At 40.2% G+C, this 27,397-nt stretch overlaps 1 protein-coding gene across 5 annotated transcripts in view; it reads right to left on the bottom strand.

The window, feature by feature from the left end:
- Window positions 1–8,184: 8,184 nt before the first annotated feature.
- FAM13B (family with sequence similarity 13 member B) overlaps window positions 8,185–27,397 on the bottom strand; it is a 44,965-nt gene continuing 25,752 nt past the window's right edge. For 3 of the 5 annotated variants that reach the window (XM_042014541.1, XM_042014542.1, XM_042014545.1), the window contains 16 exons: window positions 26,327–26,462; window positions 26,081–26,104; window positions 23,722–23,783; window positions 23,117–23,171; window positions 22,590–22,737; window positions 19,979–20,044; window positions 18,696–18,906; window positions 17,024–17,153; window positions 16,470–16,551; window positions 15,972–16,201; window positions 15,546–15,629; window positions 14,652–14,747; window positions 12,367–12,450; window positions 12,099–12,271; window positions 11,592–11,693; window positions 8,185–10,528 (listed from right to left, as the gene is read on the bottom strand). In XM_042014541.1, the coding sequence (XP_041870475.1) occupies window positions 10,405–10,528; window positions 11,592–11,693; window positions 12,099–12,271; window positions 12,367–12,450; window positions 14,652–14,747; window positions 15,546–15,629; window positions 15,972–16,201; window positions 16,470–16,551; window positions 17,024–17,153; window positions 18,696–18,906; window positions 19,979–20,044; window positions 22,590–22,737; window positions 23,117–23,171; window positions 23,722–23,783; window positions 26,081–26,104; window positions 26,327–26,462 (1,807 nt within the window). In that variant the 3' untranslated portion in view covers window positions 8,185–10,404. The remainder of the gene's footprint in view (window positions 10,529–11,591; window positions 11,694–12,098; window positions 12,272–12,366; window positions 12,451–14,651; window positions 14,748–15,545; window positions 15,630–15,971; window positions 16,202–16,469; window positions 16,552–17,023; window positions 17,154–18,695; window positions 18,907–19,978; window positions 20,045–22,589; window positions 22,738–23,116; window positions 23,172–23,721; window positions 23,784–26,080; window positions 26,105–26,326; window positions 26,463–27,397) is intronic. The other 2 variants (XM_042014544.1, XM_042014543.1) reach the window with 2 other exon arrangements.

Genomic DNA, 27,397 nt, shown 5'->3' with positions numbered 1-27,397 from the left:
CTATAGTATGAATCATTAAGGCTATCATGTTTTCCCTCCTTTACTCAATGAGTGGTTGCAACTCATCTTCCTGTTGACTCTCAACAAGCTGTTGATTTGAGTCACCCAAGTGGTTTGTGTGCTGCTGTTCACAGACACCTTGTTCAAAACAGTATTTAAAACCATGGAATATGATTTTGCCTAACTCCAAAAAACAAAAACTGAAGACTTTTCAACTGTACTTACTATGAGAAAATCTGTGGGGGTTGATCTAACCTGAACTTCTCATCGAGGTGCACAGTCAGCAAACCTCTCAAGCATCTTCCAGAACAGAAAAAATGAGGTCTCAGCTTCACCCTGCACTGCTGTACCATTAAATAACCCCCCAAATCTGAACTGCATAACAACGGCTATTAAACTCCCAACAAAATCCTGCAGCTCTGCCACCACACTTCTCCTCTGGGCTGCCCAAGTGATGAAACACACTGAGATAACTCCCCTGTTGCACACGTGAAGATGGAGCTGATCAGAGACAAACCAGTACCCAGTTTGCCCACAGGTTCCATTGGAAGGTTGGAAAGTCTGCATCATTTCTCTGACAGATGTCTCTACACACAGGTCATGGAATAACTGAGGTGACTCCCACTCTTTACCAGCAATCACGGTGTCAGCTGTACCTCACTGAGTACTCACTCCTTACTCCACACATCATCCACCCAAAAATGCCCTTGCAGTGGAAATGGCTCTCAATTCCCAGCAGCACTATTTAGTGACAACTGGAAATGGCAGAGCAAGGTTAGAAGCTGTTGTCACCCTCTAAATTCAGCCTGTGAGCTTCCTCTCCTTGCCCCTTCTCTGCGGTGACATTCAGCGTGGTGAGCACAGACGTGCTTCCTGAGCAAAGTCATGTCCCACCTCTGCCTGGAGCCCTCCTATTTGGCAGCTGATTTCTGGAAGGCAAGGCTTTCCTTGTAAATATGCTTTCTCAGAGAGCAAACAAGCGAAGAAGCTCCCAGTGTTAGTTCAGAGCAATCTCACCTCATGGTTCCCCTAAAACCATGTGCTAAATGCTTTCAGCTCAAGAAAGGCAACCAACTTCTTTGAATGCATTGGAGAAATTCTGGGTACAAACAATACTGATATTTCTGAATAATCAGCTTAGGAAAACAATATGCCAGCTAATTGCTGCATCATATACTCAATACGAAGCTTGGTCTGGAAAAAGGGTTCAATAAAAAATAATTTCATGGTTTGCAAAGAGATCCCTGTTGGATGGACTCTCCTGGGACAAAAGCTATCACAACACAACATTAAACCTCCCAAACAACAACAGCCATATTTACTACAAGAATTTGCTGTTGGGAGTAGCCCAGGTCCACCATCTGAAAGGAGGCAACAACACTGGATCCGTCTACCTTTATTTCCACACTTTTTTAGCATATTTACAGCAAATATCATCATTGAGCTGAAGACAGGTCTAGCTTCAGTCTAAGGAATCAATCTGAGCAAGTCATCCTGCCTGAGCACAGAAATGTTTCTGACAATGCCATGATGCTACAGCCATTAACAGCTATGAGTGCAATTAGCTGAGCTTTTCTCTTGTTTGCATTGAGATAAACCATGGATTTGGTTTTGTGCCAACATCAAAGATGGGTATTTGGCATGGGAAATCCATAGCAGAGAGACAGGAAGAACAGGAAACAGAGAGCCCAGCTGAGCAGAAGAACATGTTAGTGTTCCTATCCCCTCTGTCATCTCTGGAGAAATCTATTGTAGGAGGCCTGAATTTAAATCACATGTTTATAAGTTGGAATCAGGCAAAAATACTCTGGAAACTCTCTGCTTCACACACTTCATTTAGCACTGACTTAACACAATGAGAGACCACGTGAACATGCCTAAGTAACAATGAACTATGTAAACCAGGGATATTTCATTTAAGGTAATGAAATAAGGTTTTAAAGTAATAAACTGCCTGGCCCGTGTAGGGTGAAATCCAGATTCGTAAGCAATTGCTGTTTTGTGAAGGTACTGAGCAACTAAATAAAGGGACTGGGAATGTCTTAAGGCTGTGTGTCTCATGAATGCTTCATGTAGAGAAAAGTATTATTTCAAGGTCTGTCTTAAGTGATCAGTTTAGCATGCCGAAGAACACAAGAGCTAACAAAGACTATAAAATAAAAGTTCAGGCTTATGTCAGTTTGGGTTCCATAAGCTGAGCTGCTTTGTTTTCCCATTTCTGAGAGATGGAAAAACACCCTCAGCCTTCTCATTATCCCCATGGAACTGGGATATATGGACTGGTACAGCAGTGGAGTATATATCTTCACCTAAATCAAAGCAGGAGAGGGTGGAGAAGTTGGTGTTCCTCAGGAAGAACAGCTGGGTCACTAGAAGAACCAGAGCTGCATTAATCATACCTGCATTTGTATTTCGCAGCCATAAATGTATATGTATTTCTCAAGATACTATGCTGATGTGAACCTCTTCTGGGTAATCAGGTGAGCTCTTACATTTACTGTGCGTGAAATCCAATTTACCGAGGCAAGATGCTTCCATAAAGACACAAGGAAAGGCTGGGCACCACAGGCATGTGCAGCCACTTTTCCTCAGGTAGCAGCTGGAAAGACAGCAATTCCTTAAGAATGCAGAAATCCAGTTAGTTCAGGGAGCAGACCCAGATCCATCCTTCCCATTTTTTGGCAGTAGTTGGTGTCTGGTCTGTACACTGGTTGCTGCTGGCTGTTGGAAAAGATTTCTTAGCCTTTTGCAAGGTCAAAGACTGCAATATTAGTCTTTGTTATTAGAAATATTAGAAAATTAAGGCCTGAGATGATTCAGAGGATTAAGCAGCCCGCAGCCTTTCCCTGACACCGAGGGTGCTCTCAGCTCCCCACACACCTCCCACGTGAGGTCCGTCAGATCGGTCACATCTCGTGATTGATTCCTGTGCCCTTGCCAAGCCACATGTTGCCTCTCTGTCGTTGCATCCATAATCCAGGAAGCTGCAAAGACAGTAAAACTGAGAAAGAAATGTTTCAGAAGTGCCTGGAACTGGCTCCATTTGCTGCTCTGGCAGTGAGTTACCCCTTGACTTTCACCTCTGTGTTTGCCAGCCTAGGCCAGCACTGGCTAAAGAGGCAACAAGGCAAAAGAGACCCAATCTGTGCCTGGTTAGACTCAGTCTAACCTGTCCTACCCTGAAGAGGCTGCACAGACCAGGCTCCAGCGCACAAACCCCTTTCTGGCCTTGCTGTGGCTCTGTGTCCTCCCTACCCATTACCCACCCTGTTTGTTTTAGCCTTAATCCTAGCAGAGCAGGGAAGGGCTGGAGCACAGCAGAGCTAACACAGTAAAACTGGAATGTGTGTGGCCTGTGACACAGCACAAGCCCAGAATTGCCACAGCACAAATACAAAAGGTTTGGCCAGTAAAGGCTCATATATACAGCTTATGAAAAAGCATCCAAAAAAGCTCTGTTTTTTCAAATCTAACCAAGGGCCTTTTGAAGTCAATCCAGTATTTCCTGTGCAGAATGACAGCCTGAAGAGAGGGCAGGGAGCTGAACTGGAGTCTCACTGGCTTCTGCTTTCATTCAGGAGCCATCCTTACCCTTGCCTCCAACATCTACTGCACTGCGGAAGTGTCCCTGCTAAAGGAAGAGCTGCTGTCTGATGCCCATGTAAATCCAGATTTCTATTTCCTTGCATTCTGGTAAGTCCTTCACCACAACACGTTGTAAACATGTTGCCAACATCTTCTTTCCTTGGGTAAAAATATTGGCTCATATTTCCTTTCTCTGTACTCAGGAATCGCAGTGTTCCTGAGCACAGCAGAAATGTTCCCTTTCATCTTTTCATGGGTGAGATGCAAAGGTGGAGCTAAAAGGGAGAACTCTGTTTATAAGATTCCAGAGGAGTTTAAAATTACCTCCCCCTCATGAACATGGGTCACACAAATTCCAAGCTCATCTAAAAAAGATTTTGCACGTGGGCAGCTCTCTCCATTGAAGCAGCTGGGAAATCACCACAGGCAAAGAGCCTCCATAAACTCAGCCTTTTCCTAGACCCGGTGTTAGCCAGGTATGACCTGCAGAGACAGCCTGGCAGTAAGAGAGGAAGGCAGTCATAGTTTTGTAGCCAAAAGCTATGAAAAAAGTAGCTACGGCAGGAGAAGGCAAAGTGTTCTGAACTTGATTCAGGACTGCCTTCATGACAGGACACGTAATTTAATAGCATTTTTATTTGCAAATACATCTGCTATCTCTGGACAGAGAGTGCAAACTTCTCCAAAATTAGGGACTACCTTTGCTCCTAACCAAGTGCTCCAGGGCCAAACCAATGGAGACAGTGCTAAGAAAAAGGTAGGCTTTATTCTTTCCTATAATCTTAGAAACTGCTAGTTGCATTTTGGAAGTTGAAGAATACAAAAGGAGTCACAGTTGCCCCCACTGTGACTTACAAAAGCTATTTCTCCACAGGATACTATTTTTAACATCATAGGAGTAGCAAAATCTAGACCTATAAAGAAAGAAAAATCACTTTTTTTGCCCATAAAATCAAATGAAATCTTGTTCATGCCAGGCCATACACTGCAACAGCAGAGTCGGCAGCAGGGCGAGATTAGCAAGTTTTAGCAATTGTATAAAGTTGTGAGCTGGACATTTGCCCAAATGTTAAACAGAACCAGATGTATGGAAAACCATCAAGTTTCACAGCAATCTATTGGGTCACAGGCTGCATCTACAGCAAGAAGAAATATTACTGAAAGTTCCCTTTGCTTTGCTAAAAGGTTTCCAGCAGTCTTTGTTCCAGTTCCATAGCTGGAGTAAGTCTGTGCAAGTACTTCTACAACAGATTTTTTTAAAAATCACTTCTACAAGAAGAGAGGGAAAAACCCCCAAGCTGGCTGTAAACATTACTGGACAACAATCCCTGCCATCTCTCTCCACTCTGAAAAGAAATGTGTATTTCTATGTCCTGTCTTTTTGGAAGGGCCAGAAGGAAATTTTGCTTTCAGCCAGATGTGAAACATTTTTCCCCACAAATCGCCTGTACCTTTTCCTGCAGGAGCGATTGTGTTACTTGTGTCCCACTCTGCCATGCTGGCATTGTTTGTGACTTTTTTTTTTTTTTTTTTTAAATCCCTCTGGTGTTGAATTTGGAGTTATCAAAGCTACAGGAATGGAAGGAACCTCACTGAGGGTATCCAACCACTGAGGACAGATTCTCATTCACAGCTCAGAGCGACATCTCCACTGCAGCATTCCGGCAGTGTAGGGGAGACTGTTCCTGCAGATGCTGTTCCCATCCTCAGGCAACTGCAGTCCTTGCTGAAACCTCACCGAGTGACAACCTGAGAGACAGAAGAACTGCACAAAGTCAGTGATTTTAAGATATTTTAAGTGCTTTTATACTGGCTGACAACAGCTGCCCTCAGGGAGGGAAGAATTTAGTAGAGCTGCAGGAAAGAGGGCACAGTAAAATGTCTGAGCTCAGCTGGTAACAGACTGTCCACACAGTTTAATTAAAACCAAAGTCCTCCCCCACCCTTTTTATTTTCTATTTCTGAGCAAGAGCAGCAGGACTGTCAATAAATGTATAAACAACCACTGCTTCTGGGTACTTTCTCTGAACCTTTCAGGTGCTGTTCTGAGAAGAACTGCCCAGCTCTGCTGGAGCTCTGGGCAGGCACCTCTACAAATGCCTGGATGACATCAACTCCTCTGCCTTGTTTCGGGCTGCTCTGAGTCTCAGCTCCGTGACCAAGGAAGCAGATCCCGAGCCCGGGCAGCATCCCGGACCTGCTCCCCCACATCCGCCCTCCCTTCTCCCGACTCCTGCTCCGCTCATGCATCAGCTGCCGAGGTTAATGCTCATGTCTCAACAGTTCCTATCCCAGGCATCTGTTACCTTCCGAGAAAAAGGAGTAAAGTTAAGCTTTCAGGAAAAACACCAAATCTTTTTTCCTTGGCTCAGGCGCTCACAGCTGGTGGCACCAGAGGGCGCTTCGCTTCACCCTTGCACCAGCCGGAATTCCAGGAACATCCCTTTTATTCCTCAATTCCTTTCTACCCGTAGCCCCAGAGACAAGTTATGCGCAGGCCAGAAGCTGTGCACTCCTAGGCAGTCACTGCTGTTTGCTCATCGCTAGGACTCAGCTGCAGGAGGAGATAAAACACGTGTCCGGGCGCCATCCGGACATGCCACGGGAAAACCCGGGGCCAGCACCAGGATGCAGCACCCGCTGCACCCCCCGTCCCTGTCCCAGGCAAGTTCTGCTCCTGCACATCTCGGCGCCTGCTTTACACACGGCCCCCGGCCCCCAGAATCTTAGAAAAATCCTACAAGGAATTGTATTTTAAAGTCGATGTTCTGCATTATCACGCTACTACACGGGCTCCATTCTCCCTGTGTCTAATCCCAGTGTGGAGGAGCAGGGTCACGGAGAAGGGAGCAGAGGCATTCAAAGGGTCCCAGGAGGAGATCTCCAGCCCAACAGCTCAGACAGGGAGCACAGGGTGCCCCCTGCCAGGGGCCACTGGTTTTGTATTTTGGTCTCCTGGGCAAACCAAGCCATCTGCTCTCTTCTAAAGGGACCAGTTCCAAAAATGAAACCCCTCTTCCCTTCCCCTCCAAAGGGATCTTGCTGCCAGGCAGTACCCCAGGACACTTGTCCCAGAACACATAGGTCACTGATGATCCGTTTATCCTGATTACTCAATAGCCTGACTGCAGGAAAGCAGGTGTGTAACACCTTTGGCATCTCCAACCTTTCCTCCTCCTGGCGGCCCTCTCATGCAGAGCCTCAAAACCTTTGGACACAGTTCCTCTCCCAGAACTTCCCAAAAGAGCTTTCAAGCACTCCTCAACCCCACCCCCCTCCTCTGGGGTACAGGACACCCTCTCCACACCCTGCCTGGCTTTTTCCTGCAAGCTCTGTACTCTGCAGTGACACAATGGCTCAGGCAAATCTGTTTGAAGAGGAAAAGCTTGGAATACTCTAGACTTGTGTTGTCTCAGAACTGGTTCTTCAGTAATAGAAGATTTTCCTAATATAACTGAGCTTTTTGCACCCTCATAAGCATGCTTCTCCTCCATTTTGACTAATAGTGTTCAACACAGTTATTTTCCTCATTAAAATCTTAGTTCAATGCACATGGATTTGCAGCAGTTCCCACTAAACCACTCTTTGAGGGCTTTTTCTTATTAGCATCCTGATCACAGCAAGCCTCATTGAATAAATAAGGTAACTAAGGAAAAATGGTGGATTGTAGAACACATCTGTAGGAACTTTGTTCATTTTTTAGGCCAATGTTTTAAGAATTTCTTTCCCCCTGTTTTCAGAGAAAGGCCATGTGATCAGAGGGAAAGTTACTCTGTCCCAACCCAAAGAACATGCCCAAGGCTGCCTTCCATCTCCTCTCCCTCCCTTGCTCCCTCAGCTTCCTGGTTTCTTGCTCCCATTTACCTGCACCGCGACACATCCACAGGCAGAGTCTTCACCTTCAGGAGTTCTTCCTCCCCTGCCACACCTGAGGCTGAAGAGAGGTGGATTTTCACAGAATACAACACAAGAGTCAGCTTGAAAGACCTTGATCACTTTTTCTATGAACTCACAACAGCATACTATGAAATAAAGTCTGTTTGGTTCAGGGGAAAAGCATCCTCTGGTGTGTGGAGCAGAGTGTACAAGAGCAGTGTTTCCTGGCCACAAACACAGCAGTAACTGCTGCAGCACTGATCCCAGGGATGAGATCCTCATGGATACAGAGACACAAGCAGTGTGCTCACTGAGGGTGCATTCACGGGCAGTGAATGAATTATCCCAGTCGTGGCTCCCTGCCCCATCTACTCCCGACCTGGTGCTGCTGTTGGGGCAGGAAGGAGCCAGTCTCCCAGTCTGCTCATGCATCACTGCCAGCAGGAACTGAAGCCCAGCCAGCACCACGATCCAAGCTGTCAGTCCAGGAGCTGCTGGGGCCCCTCTCCCACTGCCCCTGCCAGAGGCACAGCCAGCACAGGCAGAAGAAGGCTCCAGGGGATGCAGTTTCACCGGAGCCACCACCAAAGCAGACTGTGGAATTCAGACCCACCTCACCAACACCCTGGAGCTACAAACAAGAGCAGCAAAGGACTCAGCACTTGTTTTTAAGACATGGCAGTGGTGGAGAAAGCATGATGAGAAACAAAAGATGTAAGACAATAAAGGTTAAGGTACTTTTATTATAAAAGTCTATACAATGAGCACCAGACATAGCAATGCAATTATATCTGGTTTAGTTATATATATTCCATATCTATATATCCATATGGATATATAGGTTTTGCTTTTACCAAAGTAAAACTGTTATATCACAAAATGCCTAGTTCTACCATTTATTTATTGCTCAACAAGGATGGCACAAAACACACTCAGCATAACTGTTGCCATGCTTATCTACTATACTGAATAAACAGCCAAACACTGCATAACAAACACAAAGCAGCTGTTAATTCTGAATTGGAACCAGTCTGATCACTCACTCACTTATAAAAATATTGGAATCATATAGATTTAAGCATTATAAAGGAGGAATATATTATTTAAAACATTTAAATAGTGCATATTGACATTTTGCATGTGGTATATAAAACACAAACATTCATGTACAACACTATACAGTACACATTAGTTTCAACGTTTGGATACACCCGTGTCTGCAGACTGATAGAAAAGGAACTGAAGTGTACATTGCACAATGGAACTGAATAAAATTGATAAATGGTCTCAAGACTAGTTTAACCTCATAATTCTCTAAGGTCCCAGATCATTTTGCAGTTAAAAAAAAAGAAGAGAAAAGGCATATCACCAGTGCTCAATAGTTTTAGTGCTTTTTTTTTTCTGAATTCCAAAATTACATGCCTACAAGCAGAGTTAAACAAACCAAGAAATATTCTACAGTACACAAATGAAATCTGAGCACTAAAAATCCTACTTGCAACCTATTTCATATGCTTCATGACAGAACAGCAAGTCTCTGAGGTTACGTGTGAGCCATTTCTTGCATCGTGAGAAAATTCATTTTTGGTCTTTCATAAAGCAGTGAATCATCGCTACGTTGACATTAGCCAGTCATAAAAACATGCAGTGAGAGTAAGTGCATGCAAAACATGGCCACAATCAAACTGATACACTAAAATTAAAAAAAAAACAAGAAAGCACCAGCTGAAATTAACATTTTGATTTTGTCAGATCAGAAACAGCTGCGGATGGCTGCTGCAGAGCAAAGCTAGTCCCTAAATCATCATTCAGCACAGCAGATGTGATACTCAAAACATTATTTAGTTTCAACTCTGAAGCTAAATCATGCAAGGCCCATAAACTGTTTTGCTTACATCGTAAGAGTTAGATAATGTATTTTTATTCTCCAACTGTAAAACAAAACCGTGATAAACGACAGTAATCTTTCCACTCCAAACCGACGTTTCTCCCTGTGGTGCGTGTTAACTACACTGATTTTAGCCCTTGACACCGTACTCAATTCAGGTACGGAGGGATTTTAACTGTCCTAAGCCAGCTCCTTTCTGTGGAGCCACGCAAGTCTGAGCGCCATCAGATTTCCCAAACACCAAAGTGTTCACTGTGCTCCTCAAATCTTCTGAAAGCGGAGATGCCGTATCCAATTCAGCCCAAACACTATGTCACCACTGGCTGATAAACAACAACCGAAAAAGGGATCAAATGAACAACAATGACATGAGTCCTGCAGGCAGCATGTGATTGAACTTTTCAGTTTTCCAAGGTTTAAAAGCCACTAAGAAAAGGTCACTTTCTGGTTTGTCACTGTCATCTTTATCAAGGAGGAAACACGACCGCTAATGAGCAAAATCCATAGACGTTAATTATTACTGTGTATAGGTGCAATTTAGAATATCAAAAATCAAAGTTGTTCCACAGCAGTCCTTTGAAAGGAATTACAGTCTGTTAAGTGTTCCAGGAATTAAGAGCTGTACCCTTAATTTGCTGATTTTTTTTTCCCCATAATAAAAAAATAGGCAAGAGGAGTAGTTCAGTGGAGCATTACAATATTAATAATTTCTTCAACAATGCAAAAGGTTGGTAATAACAAAAGTCTCAAAGTTCTTGAATGCTAAAGAAAAAAAAAGCTAGGGTTGTTTTGGAACAGGATGGATGCATCTGGAATACAAAACTTTGATGGAAACTGTGTTTGCTAAAGTTGGATAGAGCAGTCTCAAACTCAGAAACCGTATTTGCTCCCTAGACAGGACCTACTTACCCTTCAAGCATGTCCTAGTGGCACCACAGTAAAGTGCACAAACTGGATTCTTTCAACAGTGCATGACACATGAACACAAGCACCCAATAAGTACAGGGGTAGTATATGGAAACAGCATGTTACTCAACAGGTTGGAGGAATATAATTTAAATGGATTTTGAAGAATCTTGTTTGCTGATAAGAACTTCTAACAGCCTCAGTTTGGCTTTGATTTTCTTGTATTCCCTGTACTCATCCAGCATTGGTACACGATCTTCTTTCTGTACATTCCTGTAAAAACAAGAACATCAAAATCTCAACTAAATCCTCCATCCTGCAGCAAGCCAAAAACAGACGAAGCTACAGGCAGTTATTTTAGGGCAGATGAAAACATTACTGGCAGCTTGTTCACCAATAACAGACACAACATTATATTTTAGTTTATTGTTGTTAAAATTACCATCACCTAAAAAACTGAATTGAAAACCCAGCAGCTTTTACTTAGCACAACTACTGCAGCATTGTGTAGTAATCATTGCCCTAAGCTCTCCTGGGAATTTTACTAACAGGATATGAAGAGTTTCATTTCAGATCCTGTGTACACATTACAGAAAAAGACAAATTTAAGTCAACCTATGTTTTTTACTGTATGTAGATTGACCCACAAACTGGCAGCAGAGTATTATTCTTACTGGACAATAATAGATTAATCTATTAATATAATTAACCTCATTATTTGCCACTAAAGTCAAAAGGAGTTCTGTCCCAAATTCAGTACGTGCAAGATGAAGCCACGTTACTGGAATTTGTGTGACCAGTGGTCCAGAAGTTGGTGGCTCAGGAGCAATACAGGAGAAAGCACAGTCAAGTGAGAGCATTTGCCAGTCAAGAAAGTGACCTCTTAGGAGTGTTGTTAGTTTTGTTCATGAGGTGAGACACCTCAAAAATACAATAAGCAGCAATTCAAACAAATTCAAATAAGAAGCTTAAAAGAACTAAACAATAATGAGAAGAATAAAAATTATAAAACCCTTTACTGGTAAAGCAGATATCCACTGCCAGAACTGACCTACCGGAACAAGGGGCAAATGGGCAAATTTCCCTGTCCTGTGTTACAGAACAGGGATCATATGGGTTTTTTTAAATAAAAAAAATCATACTTCATAGTAAGTATTTTTAAATGCTCTTTTTTTAAAATGTAACTGTTAAAAATACACAAAGTTATCTCCCTCAGGAGATTATTCACAGCAGATCAAAACAGATCAGATTCCGGCTGACAACATTCAAAATCAGCAAATATACTTGGCTACATAATGAGGCTGCAGCCCAGCATCTGGTTTTGTGCTGAACAAACCTTCCATTCTGCTGATAAAACTCCTCTTCAAATTCTCGTAATGTCTTACGTAGCTTCTTTTTCTCAGCTCTGGCTTTCCACAGTTGCTCCAATAATTCAGGCCTAAAAATTTCAAGTGAAAGAAAAATACTGTTGGTCATACAATAGAATTTAAATTCCTCAGAAACAACTGAGCTAGCTGCACTAATAATTTATTTGTCTGGCTCATAAGGAACATGCTGTTTGAAAGTGAAATATTGAGAACAAACTAGCAGTTAATAAAGGGGTATAAATTTTCTGCTGTCTACACAGCTCAAATAAGGCTGAAGAAGGTTTAGAAGATACTAAATAATTCACTGAGAACAAAAAGATCTTAGTCAGACATGTCAGAGCAAAGAACACTCATTCAATCCAAACATTTCCTGAACATGTCACTCCCTTCCACCCAACATCATAGATTTAGTATCATGACTCTAAGTACAATAATTACAACTACTATAATTAAATTATCCACTTAATTGTCCATACATAGAAGCAGCTCGGGTGCTGGAGAGCCTCAGGTCCCGGGTGAGTTTCTCTTGACCATCTTCAATATCAGACTCTGAGTTTTCAACTGGGCTTAGAACGGGCTGTGTTTGGGCAGCAGTTTTTAAGATTTCATTTAGGTCTGTAGACAAACCATCACTTTCCTCCTCTTCTTCCTGAAAGTGAAAACAGAAATTCAAAACAAATGCGATGGATTTCAGTTCCTTATTACAAGTGCTGGAAAGTATTTTTTTAATTGCACTGTACCTACCTTAATTTCTTCAAAAAAATGGGCAGTTTCACCTTCAATAATGGGCTGTAACATCTGCCCCCGCCTCTTGGTTGATGGTGATCCCTGCAAAAATGGAAGTTTGTTTCAAAATGTACAGTAAGACATCAAGTGCTGTTTGAAGTCAGAATTATGTTGAAGTCACCCAGTATTTCCTCTTTGAGACGAATGAAAGGCTGCAAACATACTTACAGAGTACAAATAAAATAACCATATAACTCAAAAGATTCAGATATCCAAGGTATCCTTGGCACAGAAGTAAATGTTGTAGTTTATAATTTATTTTAAAATACTCCTTTTCAGACTTGTAATAAAAATGATTTGCTCTCTCCATGTTTTGTAGAAGATTCATGAAGTGCAATGATAGCTCTGCATTTTGTAGTTACTCTTACTCCACCCAAACCAAACCACAGCTACAGAGGCAGATCTGGTTATCTCCTGCCAGGTTCTTTTTCCAGATCACTCTGAAGCCCCACAGTTGGAAGTGTGAAATCAGAGCTATCTATTGCCACCTCAGAGTCAAAATCCTTTGAACTGCAGCCTAAAGCAGGTGTCCCTGTGCTGTCCAGGTGCCTGTTGCACACATGCCATAATGTCCTGCTCATCCCTTATCCCCAGACAGCAGAAGCAATTCCAACAGATGGTCTCTGGACAAGAGAAAGGTGAAACACAAAAGCCACACAGACAATGACCTGTCAAAGACTTTAGTTCATGAAAGGTAAATAGTCGTCTGCTTCTCTGGACACTTCCATACAGGCTTCAGTGCATGTCATTAGTGTACCAGGACACAGTAAGAGATATCTCATGGAATCAATTGTCACATAAACCAAAAAATCCATTCTTGAAATACCTGGCACTGAACACAGCCTACCTAGAAGCTACCACTGAACAACCCTTGGTAACAAGAGAGAGGTCTTCATCTCTTCTATAGGTTTCAAAAGCAAAGACCTGTGAAAAACATTTTACAGGTATTGCCTACAGCACAGATTAGGAATCGTGTTACTGACATCTCTCCTGAATTTAAAATCCTTCTGGTGGGCTATCACCGATCCCTTTATTTCACAGCCAAAAAACCAGAATGACCATGGTACAGTCATAAGGCTACCAAGAATGTAAAACCCATCTCAGCTGAAGAGTCAGATTTTTGAGGGGAGAGATGGGATAAAGCTCAACCAGTCAATGGCACTACCAAAAAGCTGTGACTCACCAGTCACAGAGAAACACATCAGTGCCTAAGAGCAACCTGTATTTAAAATAGAGTTCAAAAAGGGATTCTGATATAAAAGCCCTTAAACTTAAATATGACTGTGATGCAAATCATGTTCTTCTTTAAAAGTAGCCACCAAAAAAAATGTATGTGCAAGAAAGGCAGAATCTTGACCTGGTCCCTTTATCTCAATGTACTCCAGCCTAGAGGGGAGAGCTAAGAACTGTCAGTGACAACGTAAACAGCAGGTTAAGTTCCTGCTGAGTAAGCCCAGCTACCTACATCTGGGAAGAACTGTCTGTATGCAAAGAGATTATCTCACATCAGCTGTGCAGTCCCTTCCTTCCAAAAGGGTCAGCAGCCAACATCAAAACAGGGATTTTGCAAGCCTGGGTCAGTATGCAAGGCTTGGATTATAGCTCATGCAGAACAAAAGCAGCTGGCTGTCATTCCCCAGCTGTTTTACAGCTACTATAAACAAGGTTACCTCAATTTCCTTGCACAGTATGAAAACTTTTCTTCCTCATCTCTTAGAAGACCACAGAGAGAGGATAGAAAATTCAGAAGGAAATGAAGTGAAAATACAATGAAAAAGCATGGATATTGTACGGATGCTGCAGGTGCTGGTAACATGTCTCTCTCTGGGGAAGCATGAAGGAATGAAATGGTTCTGATGGCAATCCTCTCACTCAAGCCTTTGCTGACAGCAACCTGCACTGCAACTGGTGTTACTATTCTGGGGAGGACTAAAAGTACAGTATGTCCTGTGGATCCATACCTAGCACAGGCATTTGGGAACATCTCAGCTACAGCAAGTTAGCACAGCTCACTTACTTCCACAGAGAACCATTTGAATCCCAAGAGCCATCGAGGTCACAGACAGCTTGGAACTGCTCTGTTCTCACCAGTAAATCAATCAAATGCCTCAAGTACAATGACAACAACATCTTATATCTCCACAAGAAAGATGTTTTATGGAACAGTGTTACTAGCTCTTCTAAAGGCACCCTAGCAGTTCAAAAGTGGGAAAATAAATAGAAATAGCATTTGTTTTACTCACAAGAATAGGAGTAATGCTTGCTCTAGTTAACATTTGTTTTACAAGTCTGTATCTGTCATAAAGTGGCTTCACAATATGTCTTTCTTCTCTAGTAACCTAAAGGCAGAGAAACCACAGAATTAATTATACCGGTCACTCAATCACAGACAAGCAAACACAAAGCCGTGTGCTTCTCCTGCCAGGCCACCAACATTCTAGCTAGGAATACAAAACTACCTTAAATTGTGTGTATGAAAGGGGGTTTATGCAGATAAAAGGGAATAAGTGGGTGCTTCTTCATTCTCTCTCACTTTAACACCCTGTATATTTTAGGGAAAAGATTTAAACACTTCCTAAAAATTAGGGGAGCTTAAGCAGAGGCAAACCCTCTGTCTTTAAATATCCATGGAAAAGAGGAAAAAAAAGGGACCAAGAACTAGGGGAAAAGATGTGTGCCTGGCAATGACGATGGTTCTACAGAAATGACAGGGAAAAAAGAAAAAGATGAAACTGTAGAGAGGGGGATGGGAACTGTCTTTTCATTTCTGTTTCTGTGAAATCCAGAATAACATTTCCAGTCTTTTCCCAGGAAATTCAATAATCTTGTTTATTTTTCAAATGTCTCTTTGCCTCACAGACATAAAAGGCACCAAATGATACCCATCACTTTGCATACTCCAATAATCTGCTGATTTCTGAAAAGGGGGCCTAATAATACATACTTTTTTCTTTTTTTAGAAGTCAATGCAGCAAGTTCCTCAGATGGCAACATGGAGGCCAATAGATACCTTTGTGTTTTGGAGAAGGAAAAAGAAGAACCCCCACACCAGCATTAAATTCTGGTCTTACTATTGCACAAGAGTTACTGCTGTCTATGCACACAATGACACAGTCTGAAGTAAAGCCAAGCATTACCGGCCGTCCATGTTGGCTTTCATAATACAGGAGGCTCTTCTGGAGAGACGTTTTCTCTTCTACCAAATGGTCCTTTGTCATTTTCTATCAAGAATAATTAGCATTTAATCAAACACAAGTCATTGTTACCCACTGTACAGATGCCTAAGCCAAACTTAGCTTAGTTGATATCATACAACCCACCTTCCTCCATTTAAAGCTGTTCAGTATTGTCAGCACATACTTCTAAATATCTTAATAAAGAGCAAAGAAAATGTGGTTCATGTTGATAATTTCCCCAGAGTTGTCAGAAATATGAGGGCCTGGCAAAGGGCTGCTGGGCAGAGGCATCATCATGTTGATAAAGTGGTATCTCAAGTGTCTGACAGTGCTCTATTTCCCCCTCTTATTCTCTTAGAAAGATCCTATCCATAACCCCATGCTTACCTTTATATCTTCTGGTAAACATCTCTCAACTCGTTTTTCCTTTAATCTTTTCAAAATGAGTTCAAGTGTAGCCTCCTTGGTGGGCTTCTTCTCTTTCTGCACAACCCGCATCTCATCTTCATTTTCTTCATCCTCTTGGTCAAGAGAGGAACCAAAGCTTTTTGGAAGAGTGTTACTTCGTGGACGTGTTTGAGGTATGAATTCTCCATCTGAGCTCCTCTGCTTTGCATCTGAAATGAGAAAAATTGCTCAATCCAAAGGTTTAAAAGAAGTAACACTCTCAGTTTAACTACAAATACAGGAACACAGAAATTTGCATAGGCTAAGTTTCTCTCCTAAAGAACTAAAGCCATAAGAATAATTGGATTTTTGAATAGTGCAGAATGTAAAAAGGAAACATTTTTAGTGTCACATGGAATTTTACTGAATGATTTAGCCATTTCAGTCATGTAGGTAACTTGTGTTTGTAGAAAACCAGAAGCTGTAGCAATCTCTTACCTTTTATTTGCTTTCTCAATTTGGTAAGTTCAGTCATCCATTTTAAAACTTTTGGATTGGCTGCAATATCACTATAGGAGGGCTGAAAAAAATACAAATAAACTACGTATTAAGACAAGCACACTAAATCTTGTTTATAAATACTTCTTTCAAGATTTGGTAATATTTGTGACAGTGAATGTGAACAGTTATATGGATTTCACTCAGTATCAGATCAGATCTCAGTGCCAACATAACGACAACACTTGTGAAAATAAAACTGAAACAACTTCAGCAGTTGAACCAGAGAGTGGTAAGACACTTCTGCTTTTCCACACATCTCAGCTGAAATGCCCTCAGTCTCACAGCAGAGCTGTCACTCTGTCCTCCTTTGGCTCTGGCATTCTGGCACATTTTCTAATATTGCTGTTGCTCAGCTCACTTTTGCAGACAGCAGCGTGTAACAAAATTCTCCTAATTTGTGAACACACAGTTACTCAGTGATGAGATTCAAGAGCCACTTAGCCCTCCAATGCAGTCCTTTATCCTGAGTAAAGACAGAAGTGCTAACCCACCTTACTGTTCTTCTCTTTTTCAAACTGTTCCTCAAATTGCTTTATTTTTTTCTGTAATTTCTTGACAAGCTGATATGGTGTCTTGTCTTCCCTTTTGTCATCTTTTGAGCTAAAGGATGCTCGTCGTGTTCTGTATAAAAACATTTTTTAAATGTCATTTAGATAGTTAAATGAGTGCAAACAACATGTATATTTAAGCAAGAGATGAATAATTTCTTTTTTTTTTTTCCAGTTCATAATCCATTCTTTTCAAATTTTCAGAGCTATTTACTCAAACTGCTTTGAGCTGCTGCCTTGTGTTATGCTGTTCTTCCTCCCTAATGTCAGTAATACCCACAACAGAAAAACAGTATTTGAAATTCAAGTGTAATGTACCATTAATTGCCAACTTTCTGATGCCTGGGCTATTTACCTAAGTTACTATATACTCAGTTGCTCTTCAAGTACTGGGCTCACAATAAAGCCCAGGCTAGAAAATACCACTGAACAACCCTTGGTAATTAAACAGCTTCACTTAACTGTCTCAGGCAAGCTAATAGATACTTAGCTAAAAAGTATCCACATCATTTGTTAGTCTTAGTAATAAATTCCCTAAACTTGACTAATAAGACTTACAGAGTACATGGTTCTGGTTTTATATCATCTTTCACACAGCTCCTTGACATTTGCTGCTTTTGCAAAGCATTTTTGTTTCAAGACTGACATGAGAATTTTCCAGAACAGTTATTGTACGAGGTGCCTGAAACATCCCTCAACACAGCCAGTGACATATCTATGTAGTTCAAGTTATTAGATACTAATCTAATAATAATACCGATCTAATAATCTGCTAGAGTAGATCCTTATTAGTTTCAGAATGAGGAGAACAGCTATTATCATCAGCATTTTTTTGCAGGTCAGTCTTCTACATCATTTTAACAGTACTGGTTAAATATCTTCTGCGGCTAATTGGAGAAAACTTGCACAAGGATCTTTTTGCATCAATAAATCTGCCAGACAGACAACTAGAAACTCTAAACTTGTTCTAATCTCCTGTTTCAGGTTTTCTCATTTTTATGAGATTATTTCTTCCCTAACAAGCATGACAATTCTTCTCAAATTCCCTTTCCCATTAACAGTAGCAGACAGTATAGGTCATGGGTTATTTACAGTTTTGGAGAGTCACACTCCCCAATTCATAAAAATAAGCTGCAGCTTGTTTAGTGACAACTCTACTTTAATAAACCAGGTTAAAAAAAAAGAAGAAAAAAAAGCCAGGGCTTACACAAAATCACAGACCAGAGTCCAGTAAAGCCTGGTAAACAAAGGATATAAATACCACCTTCAGCCCAGGAAGTGCCGTTACAGCAGGTTGTCCGAAGCCCTGACCAAATGCTAAGGAAAGCTCTGCAAGCTTGTCCTATTTTTATCCTCTTTCCCTCAGCATCTGTCAGCAGCCACTTGGAGAGACACAATCCCACCCCAGCTGAACCTCTGCTCTGACTCACTCCAGCAGTTCCTGGGCAGGCAGAGCAGTCAAATGGCCACATTTGACTGGCTACGTTTGACCTTGGTCGTTTGACCTTGGTCTTCAGTTCATTCAGATCATGAAAACCCGCGGCGTCCTTAAACAGCTGTATTTTCATCCTGCCAGTAACATTTCCTGCCCACCAGATTGCATTAAAATACACACCTTACAAAAGAAAGTGCTTTGGATGAAGAATCTAACGTTTCTGGATCATGTAAGAAACGCTGGCTTTGTCCAAAATCCAAACTCCGATGTGACAATATGGGATGACAGTCCTCTTCCAATGGATGATTAGTCATCCTCCCAGCCTGTGGGGAAAGCTGAGCTTCTCCAGATTCACTGTCCTCCTGCCAAGATTTGAAAGCAGGAAATGGATCTAGAAGATAAAAAAAAGACACAAAATGGTACTTTTCTGTTAACAGAACTATAACCAAGAGTCAAAAGGAAACAAAAATGCGTACCCAACGCTTAGTCTTGTATGCTCTAGAGGATGTGGTGTCATACACAAAGTGAATAAAACAGTGAAATACATCAGAAAGCTACAAATTCTGTCATATAACTGAAAGAAAAAGGTACTGAAATGAAGTATGCACACTAGGATCCCTTTTTCAAAGTGTATCTTGGGAGTATGCATTTCTGAGCAGTTCAACAGCAGTGTAAAAGAGCCTTATTTATGCATCAGAAATATAAAATAAGAATATGTTTATTGTCCATTGCAGTATTTTGCTGTGGAAATTAGTTTTCATACTGTACACAGGTACTTTGAAAGGTTGTCCTCTTGGTTTTGAAGAAAGTAGGTCTGACAGTACCTCTTTAGGTACAATGCCCATTTGCTTAAGTCTTTTTCAAGGAGTGTTTTTGGGATTTATGATAAAATCTATCTTGACACCACTGAGAAAAAGAGATTTCTTAATTTGTGGAAGGTGATTTTTTAGGAAGGAGATTCCAAAACAATCAATTCTTTCAAATCCCTACGAAAAGCTCCTTGCTAACATCCCTTATAATTCTTTGACACGTTTTTCTTGCTGTCTAACAAGAAGCTGACATAGCCTTCCAAGTACTTTAATTTGAAATCCCACCCCCCTTTTCCTTTCAGAGTTGCCTGATTTTTTTCTAGTTTGAATCAGAAATTTGAAAACTGGGTTCAAAGTGTGCAGAACAACAATAAAACCCACAAAGTAATCTTTAAAAAAAAAAATAACCCTTGTACCTGCTTTCCACTGCACATTTACTAAGTATGATTGGGAATTTTTTTTGTTGTTTTTAAGCTGCGATCTTGCCTGTTTGCACAGTACAAGATACAAGAAGGGGACCTTTTTGAATCAACAAAAAAACTGCAGATCAGAATATTCCCAAGATATAAGGGACAGCAGGTGAAGGGTTAGTTAGAAAGCAAACCATCAACTATCAAAAGGCAGATAACTGAACGTATGGCGAACCATACTTACCCTCCCCTTCTCTCTGCAGATGCATTGTTTTGAAATCAATGAGGGGGAAAGTGATAGGGCATGGCGCTAATAAAATGAAAAAGAATGGCAAAAATACTAAAGTGAACACACAGCACAGTCAGAACAAACTATACATAACATGTAAAGCAGGAAGATACAGTACCAGGGAAAAACAACCCATCTTTTGGACCAGGCCCTGAGCACTCTCAGCTTCCAAGCAATTCCCATGGCAGGTAAGGATGCTCAGTCCTCAGCCAATTTGAGCTTTTTACTGGACAGGTTTACAAAGAACTGGTACAGGAATAGTAAAGACTTATTGCAGTTTAATAAGAGACTCATGCATCCTCGCATGAACAAAAGGCAAGCTCTAATGTTTTTGCTCAGAGCTTGTAAATGATAAGAGATGATGGTGATTTCCAAAAAGCAGGGCAAATGCAGAAAAAAATACTCAGAAATATAAATCAACCATTCTGCATTTTTGCCTTGGGTCAGCAAGCATTTGATGATGATTTTCAAGAACTCTGTTGCATGCCTTTGAGTTTTCTATTAGATTGGCTTTAATAACCCAAATCTTGTAACAGAACTTGGACTACTACAGATTTCTTAACAAAGTCACTCTACTTCAATGGAATGCCACAAGGACTTGCAGTGCCTTGGAAGGCTGAGTTCCTAATAACCATCCTAAACAGGACTGAAGAATGGTCAACGTTCAAATACTTCACAATGAAATAACAACTCTTGCAAAGATCATTATTTAATACCAAGAAGTTATAATATAAATTTATAAACAGGCTGCTTTATTTTCAAAACAAGGGTCATAAAGCTATTTGGGGAAGTAAAACCAAAAGCAATTTCATGAGCAGATTTAAGGAAATTATGAAAATGGATGCCACAAACCTTCTGAGAATACATATTAAGTACCTTAACACAAACTGAGGATGCAACAAAATGTAATGTGCAAGTAAGCAATTAAACTAAATAAAACACCAAAAACATAAGGACTTTTATGGGTTTTTTTAGCTTTACACTGTTCTTAACTTGGGCAACACGAATGAAAATCTGGACTCAGTGTCTTTGGATGCCTGCAATTTGACTTCTCTGTGCCGTGACATACTCTGAATGTGCAGTTTGCTAGGGCTCAAGACCACCAACCAGCAAATATTGTACAAAACTAATGAAGCCAATCACAAGTTGCAAACCTCTTTATTTGCACAAGGGCTAAAAGGGAAGCGTGGACTCATGAAGGCAATTAATTTGCAAGACAGTCAACACCAGTAACAAACCAACAATCAGTTATCGCCACTTGAGCTTCAAGACAAAGCTGTATGTGCTCACATGTGACAGCTCCAAGCTGCACTGTTACAGGACACACACTCCAGCTTTACTTCCCTCATTTTAACATTTCCAACACTGCAACCAGAAGTTACGTGCAGTGATTCCTTGTTACCAGTGTCTTGCTAAGGTTTCACTGTGACACTTAAGGGCATCTAAAAGAACAGCTGTCACTGGAAGAGCCTGTTGAAAGTTAAAACCTTGTCCCTGCACAGTTCACCTGCACTACATCTATCAAGTTGTACTTCAAGTTTTCCAAACCAGAAATGAGTGGCCTGTGGCCATTGCACTGTCACTGACAGCTCACAGTAGTTTAGCATCTTAGATCACTTGCATTTTTTAAGGTGTGATGACTCCAAATATCAAAACCAGGCAGAGGAAACACAATATAAGGAAGATACAAAAAGAGAAGTGTTTTGAAAAGAAGATATCAGAGAAGATAAAACACAAGAGTGTTTTGCTGTGGTTATAAGGGCTTATGGTTGTTTTAAGTAAAAAAAAAGACTAAACAGTTATTACCAGACATTTGAGCAATAAAATTCAGTCAAGTCACAAGCTCAGGGGATTGCGAAAGCCTGGAAGGCAGTGAAGAATAAGGCCACAAACATAAGAAATCCTGTCTGAGAGAAAACTGTTACAAGTATTTTTCTTTTCCTAAAATGCAAACCATGGAGGAAAAAGTGGCACAGAAATAATATCCATCTGCAATTTTAGCCTTTATTTGAAAATTTAGAGCTGCTTCAAGCTATCCAATTACTTGGGAACCAAAACAACCAACAGATTTTTCAGAAAAATTGAAATATAAACTGCTTTGTTTGGCAGGTTAGTGATTTTTAAGTCAAATTCAGCTAATTCAGCTAGCATTAGAATTTCAGTAGTTTACATTTAATAAAACAAAGACAAACAAGACACGATGCAAATTTTAGCTAAATAATATAATTAGACAAAGTGTTTTTAAAGACTTGGATGAGAGACTCAGGGTCCTGAAACTTTAAAAACAATAAAAACCAAAACCAAACCAAAACAAGCTACCTAGAATGAAACTTGGACTCTTTTGCTTTCTTTCTTAAGTTTTTCCTTGGACTATTTTTTTCTTTATATTTTTTAAGGTCCTTAATTAAGTTGCAGATGGTTGTGAAACAAGATGAGACCTATGTCATGACTTGGTTGGTCTTACCACATGTACAGGAATATATTGTTGTGTGCTGCTTCTACTTCGTAAATTGTTTTATTTATCACTCCTCCCTAACTATATTGTGAGCTAAAGAGTGAAAATTACCTTCCCATTTGTCACCATCAGATACATTCTTCAGATCCAGATGTGGTACTTGGACACCTGGAGCTTCCTCGGGAACATTAATGCTGCCATCCCCCAACACCTCTGAATCAGTGTTTGCATTAAGATCACAAGTCTTGCTACTTGAATCCTGTATTTAAATAACAGAACAACTTTATTATTACTTAGCAACTGGAAATCAGGTGCCTAACCAGTTCCAGTGCTTCACCAGAAATTTTAAGGAAAAAAGAAATCTTTCCAAACTCAAGGAATTACAAATACACACAACCCCCAACAGCAGTCAATTATTTACATTACAAAACATTTCTTAAATGAGATGCATAAATATAAACTTGCTGTGCTGCCCTGAGTTTCTGTGAAGTGACATGATGAGCTCTCTACAAGAGGTTTTGCAAGCCTTGCAGCCACCAACAACCATAAGACGTTAAAAGCTAAATTTGTTGTGTTACTTCACATTTGTATTTTGTATGAGATGCTGTGTATCTGTGTATAAATACAATCCTTCTTACCAGAAACGCCTCTGAAGATATTCTATCATTGCCATCAAGCAAAATACTGTTTTCCCTAAAAAGAAGACACAGACCTCATTATCATTTTAATACAAGTTCTTAATGGACAGTAAACACTATACACTCCCTTTTTTTTTTTTTTTTTTTTTTTTTTTTTACAAACCCCATGCAGTTTTAGCAGATAGGCAATGTATTTACTTAAGGCAACAATTAGAACTCTGGGAAAAAAAAGTTATATTAATTTTTTTCCACTCTCTGATCTTCATATTGAATTCCAAGCTGTAGCATCTAAACAACAACTAGACTTGAAAGCTGGAAATAAAAACAGCTCAGACCTTTATTCTAAAATTGAGAGTAAATATTTTAAAACTCAACTGAACTAAAACTGATTTCAATCAGTGCTGAACTAAAGCTGCAGATTAACAAAACTTTCTGGCTAGTCACTGTTGCTAGCATTAATTCTTCAATAATTAAGAACAATAAACTCTGACAAAATATTTTAAAGAAAATAACTTTTTATTCTTCTGTTTCTCTTGCCCAGAATATAGTTGTTCACAAAAAAAGCTGTATCATATAGGTTTGTATGACTACAGAAAAACACAAACCTTTCACTATTATTTTCTCCATCAACATCTTCATCACATGGTTTCAATAATATGTCTGCAGTCTGTTGGGAAAAAGTAGTTTAGAAAGATTTGGGAATGGCTTTCTCAGCAGAAAACATTTCCATACTCATCTCTGACCACAAGACACCCTCAAGAACCAAAAGCTTCTTGTGTGTGGGGATGGAAATCACACTTTTTAACCATGTGACATTTTTACATCTCAAATAAGGCCAGTGACCAGGTGTTTTAATCACCAGAAGTCAGACAATGAATGACTTTCCATCTCCAGATAAATAATCATTTATTATTTCTTCAGTAAAAGTTGTACCTAAAATTCTCAATCATAACATGAAGTTTGGGGCGACCAAAATCATGGCAGTTTGTAAGTCCTAGTCTCAAAAACAGCGGGGTTGGATATTGAGTTGTACCCACCATATATGAAATGAAACAAGTCTGACAAACTTTTTAAAAGAGCTACTAATCCCTGTTACTAAATAAAGCAGCAACAGAATTGGAAGGGGATGAAGAAGTGCTGTCAGTTCTATGACACCATCTCATAAAACAAGTTCACATAAATCCATGTCACCATTTCATTCACTATAAGTATTTATGCCAAAGCCCAGTACTTGATTTCTTCAGAAAAGCATCTTATTTGGGGGAATACAAGAAATTTGAAATATAAAATATGTCATTTGGTTTTAGACTTCAAGAATTCTCGCAAAATGATCTTCATAGTGTCTGAATATAACATGAATTTACCAGGAGAGTTCAAATACACCAACAGTTGCCAGTTTTATGCTGCTGACAGCAAGTGACGCCCTTATCAGAAAAAGGGCAATTCCTCTGTTGACATTCTTTCAGTCCTCAAGTCAAATTCCAGTTTGAGGAAACAATTTTGAATGACAGTGCATTTGCCATACTCCAGCAGATAATTTCCACCCTGGAGATGAGCTGTACAAGTCTTGCATAGCCACACTTATTGGAGTTGTGGAAACAACTGCTTCTATTTCCATTCCAGGCCCAAAGGAGAACTCATATGCAGAGTTGTCTTTTCCTACAACCCTACATGCTCCTCTCAAACTCCTTCCACACAGGAGAATCATCACATTTCCCTTTAACCTCTCCCCAAAAGATACAACTCTTCAATAACATTTGAAACAGTGTATTAAAAAGAAAGTAAAAACTAACATTGAAAAACCAAAACTTCACCCCAGAATGTCACCACTGACAGCAATGGACAGAAGTCTATCAAAAAGCAAAAAAGGCCAAGAATGACACCAGGTATGACAACAAAAGTACTTCTATCATACACTCCCAAGCATCACGTTCCCCTTTATATCCAACATCATGTCTTGTGCATTTTGTGCTATAGGATAACAATCTAATTATTCTTTTAGAACAAGATTTGAACACTAAAGCATGAGGAAAGAACCAGGACAATGAATACACTCTATGAAACTCAATTTACAGAATGGGATTCTAAAACAATATGTTAGTTTGTGGGAACAACTGAAAAATTTGGCTTGCTAGGTGATTCTAAAGAGTCATCTGGGATCCCCAAAAGCACACAGAAGCCCAAGAGAAGAACACATCACAATAGCGAAAAGCACTACAGAAACATTTTGTTTTGATAAAAACACAGATTCCAGACAACTCAGTTTCACTATGCTAAGGCATCCATTCCCATCTTTTCAAGTTCAAAGACCTATTAAATTCTTCTAGTTAATTTAAGTCTACTAACAATAGGTTTGCTTATCTGGTTATCTTTCAGGAAACCCTCAGGAAGATTTACGAACTCACAGGCTGAAAACCATTGCAGAAACTTCTCTACACATGTGTAACAAACCTCTCTACCCACAGAATTCACCATTTAGATTTGTAGCAACAAAAGTTTTAGCAAATAAGTAAGGAACTTTAGATTCGACTTTTTTCATTAGAAGGGCTTATCTGACAGCTCCATATGTGCTGCTTGATATAGAGTGGTAGAATGCTCTCTTCTCTTGCACATTATTGTTATCCTTGATTTAATTTTTGTCAGCACATATTTTACAGAATTCCTTGACTGCATCAACTAGAGAAGAGATAAAGATGTGCTGAAAAGAACAGAACATCTCTGCCTACCACAGAAGAAACTGGAAATAGAAAAGGCTGTAATCAGCTAATTACAAAACCACACTTTCCTAGCACAAGCATAGTGAAGAGGCTGCAGTCTCAAGGTGACTGCTACCGTTTCCTGATTCAGTGCAAGGTGACTGTGGGCTATGCTGCAATCACAGCTCTACAGCTTCTGCTCCTCAGGAGCAGTTTACTAACACAGATGCTGCTCCAACCAGTGCTGTGCTGCCTCACACTGACTTACCTCAGCAGAAGGAAGGGCTGGTACCTGTGAAAGAAAAACGGAAAAATATCAGTCAGGGTCCAAACAAGTCACACCAAAATACACAAACATTTCTGAGTGCATGTGGCACAGCAAGGAAGACAACTGACTGCACAGAGCTAGAGCACCATGTAATGCTACATCAGAGCTCTTAGGAGAACTTGGATCTCTAAAGCACCGAAGTTGCAGCAACTTACGATTTGATACACAGGAGACTCTTCCTCTCACCTGAATGCTTTCTTCTTCCTCCGTTACAGTATCACGTTTCATAGCTTCCCTGTCTAAATCAGTGCAAACCAATACTTCAGAGCAGTCTCCTGTGTTTTCACTGCTACCAGTGCCATTATCTTCAATAACATCATTCCTAAAGATACAAACAGAAAGATTTTAGCAACCTGTTGTTCCACCTTTAAAAGAAAAAAAAAAAAGAAACACTTTTTTTTTTCCCATTAAACAATATCAAACATCAGGACCCTTTTTGTCTGGGTTTTTTTTTTTTTTTTTTTTTTAACAGAATTATTCTGACCAAAGACACTGGTAACAATCACAATTCCAGTCACCTGTAGGTAAACTTAATTATTTATGTGATGTTTGTACATCCACACATGATAGATATATTAAAATGTATTTATTTGATTCTTGTCTGAAGGGCCAGGCATACACCCCACACTTACCACACCAACCTAAGGAATTAAAACACAACAGCCAGAAGCAATGACATCCTGAAACTACAGTGACTCAATGACATTGCTGTGGCTACACTCCTCTCAGTACTGAAGCCAGTTAGTTTATAGCTACTGTCACTGTGTTCCCCTCCAGTGAGAAATCCCATTATTTCTAACATTTAATCTTCTGAGACTTCAACTTAAGGCATGTAACATTACAGCCAGATTAAAACTAATTGACATCATATTTGTATTCACATATATTCTTTATGCGCCACCATCCCTGTTACCACAGGACTCTGTCATTCGTCACAAGCCTTTGACTTCTTTGCCTTCCTTCTCCTCACTCAAAAAGAATTCCAGACTACATTAAGAAAGCTCCTTCTTTATCAGCTATCGAGATAATGAACAGGATGGGTTGAAAATTAACATTTTAACTATTTTTTCTTAATTCCAGCCATTAAGCTAGTTCTAAGAAATTGGTACTGGATCGCTGTTTTTTTCAGTTCTTAATTTAACTGTGTATTTGCCTTGTGCACTGTCTGCTACTTTAAAGAACCCAGACACCCCTTTGAAGAACGCTATCATGTATCCTCTCACAGTTAATCCACAGTGGAATGATGATCAGAAGCAT

This window comes from Corvus kubaryi, unplaced genomic scaffold (assembly GCF_017639235.1).
Source record: "Corvus kubaryi isolate FWS band 111438036 unplaced genomic scaffold, C.kubaryi_AGA036_p1.0 split2-37374, whole genome shotgun sequence".
Classification (NCBI taxonomy): domain Eukaryota; kingdom Metazoa; phylum Chordata; class Aves; order Passeriformes; family Corvidae; genus Corvus; species Corvus kubaryi.
Note: the sequence above shows the minus strand (reverse complement) of the source record. Positions and strands in the feature narration are given on the sequence as shown.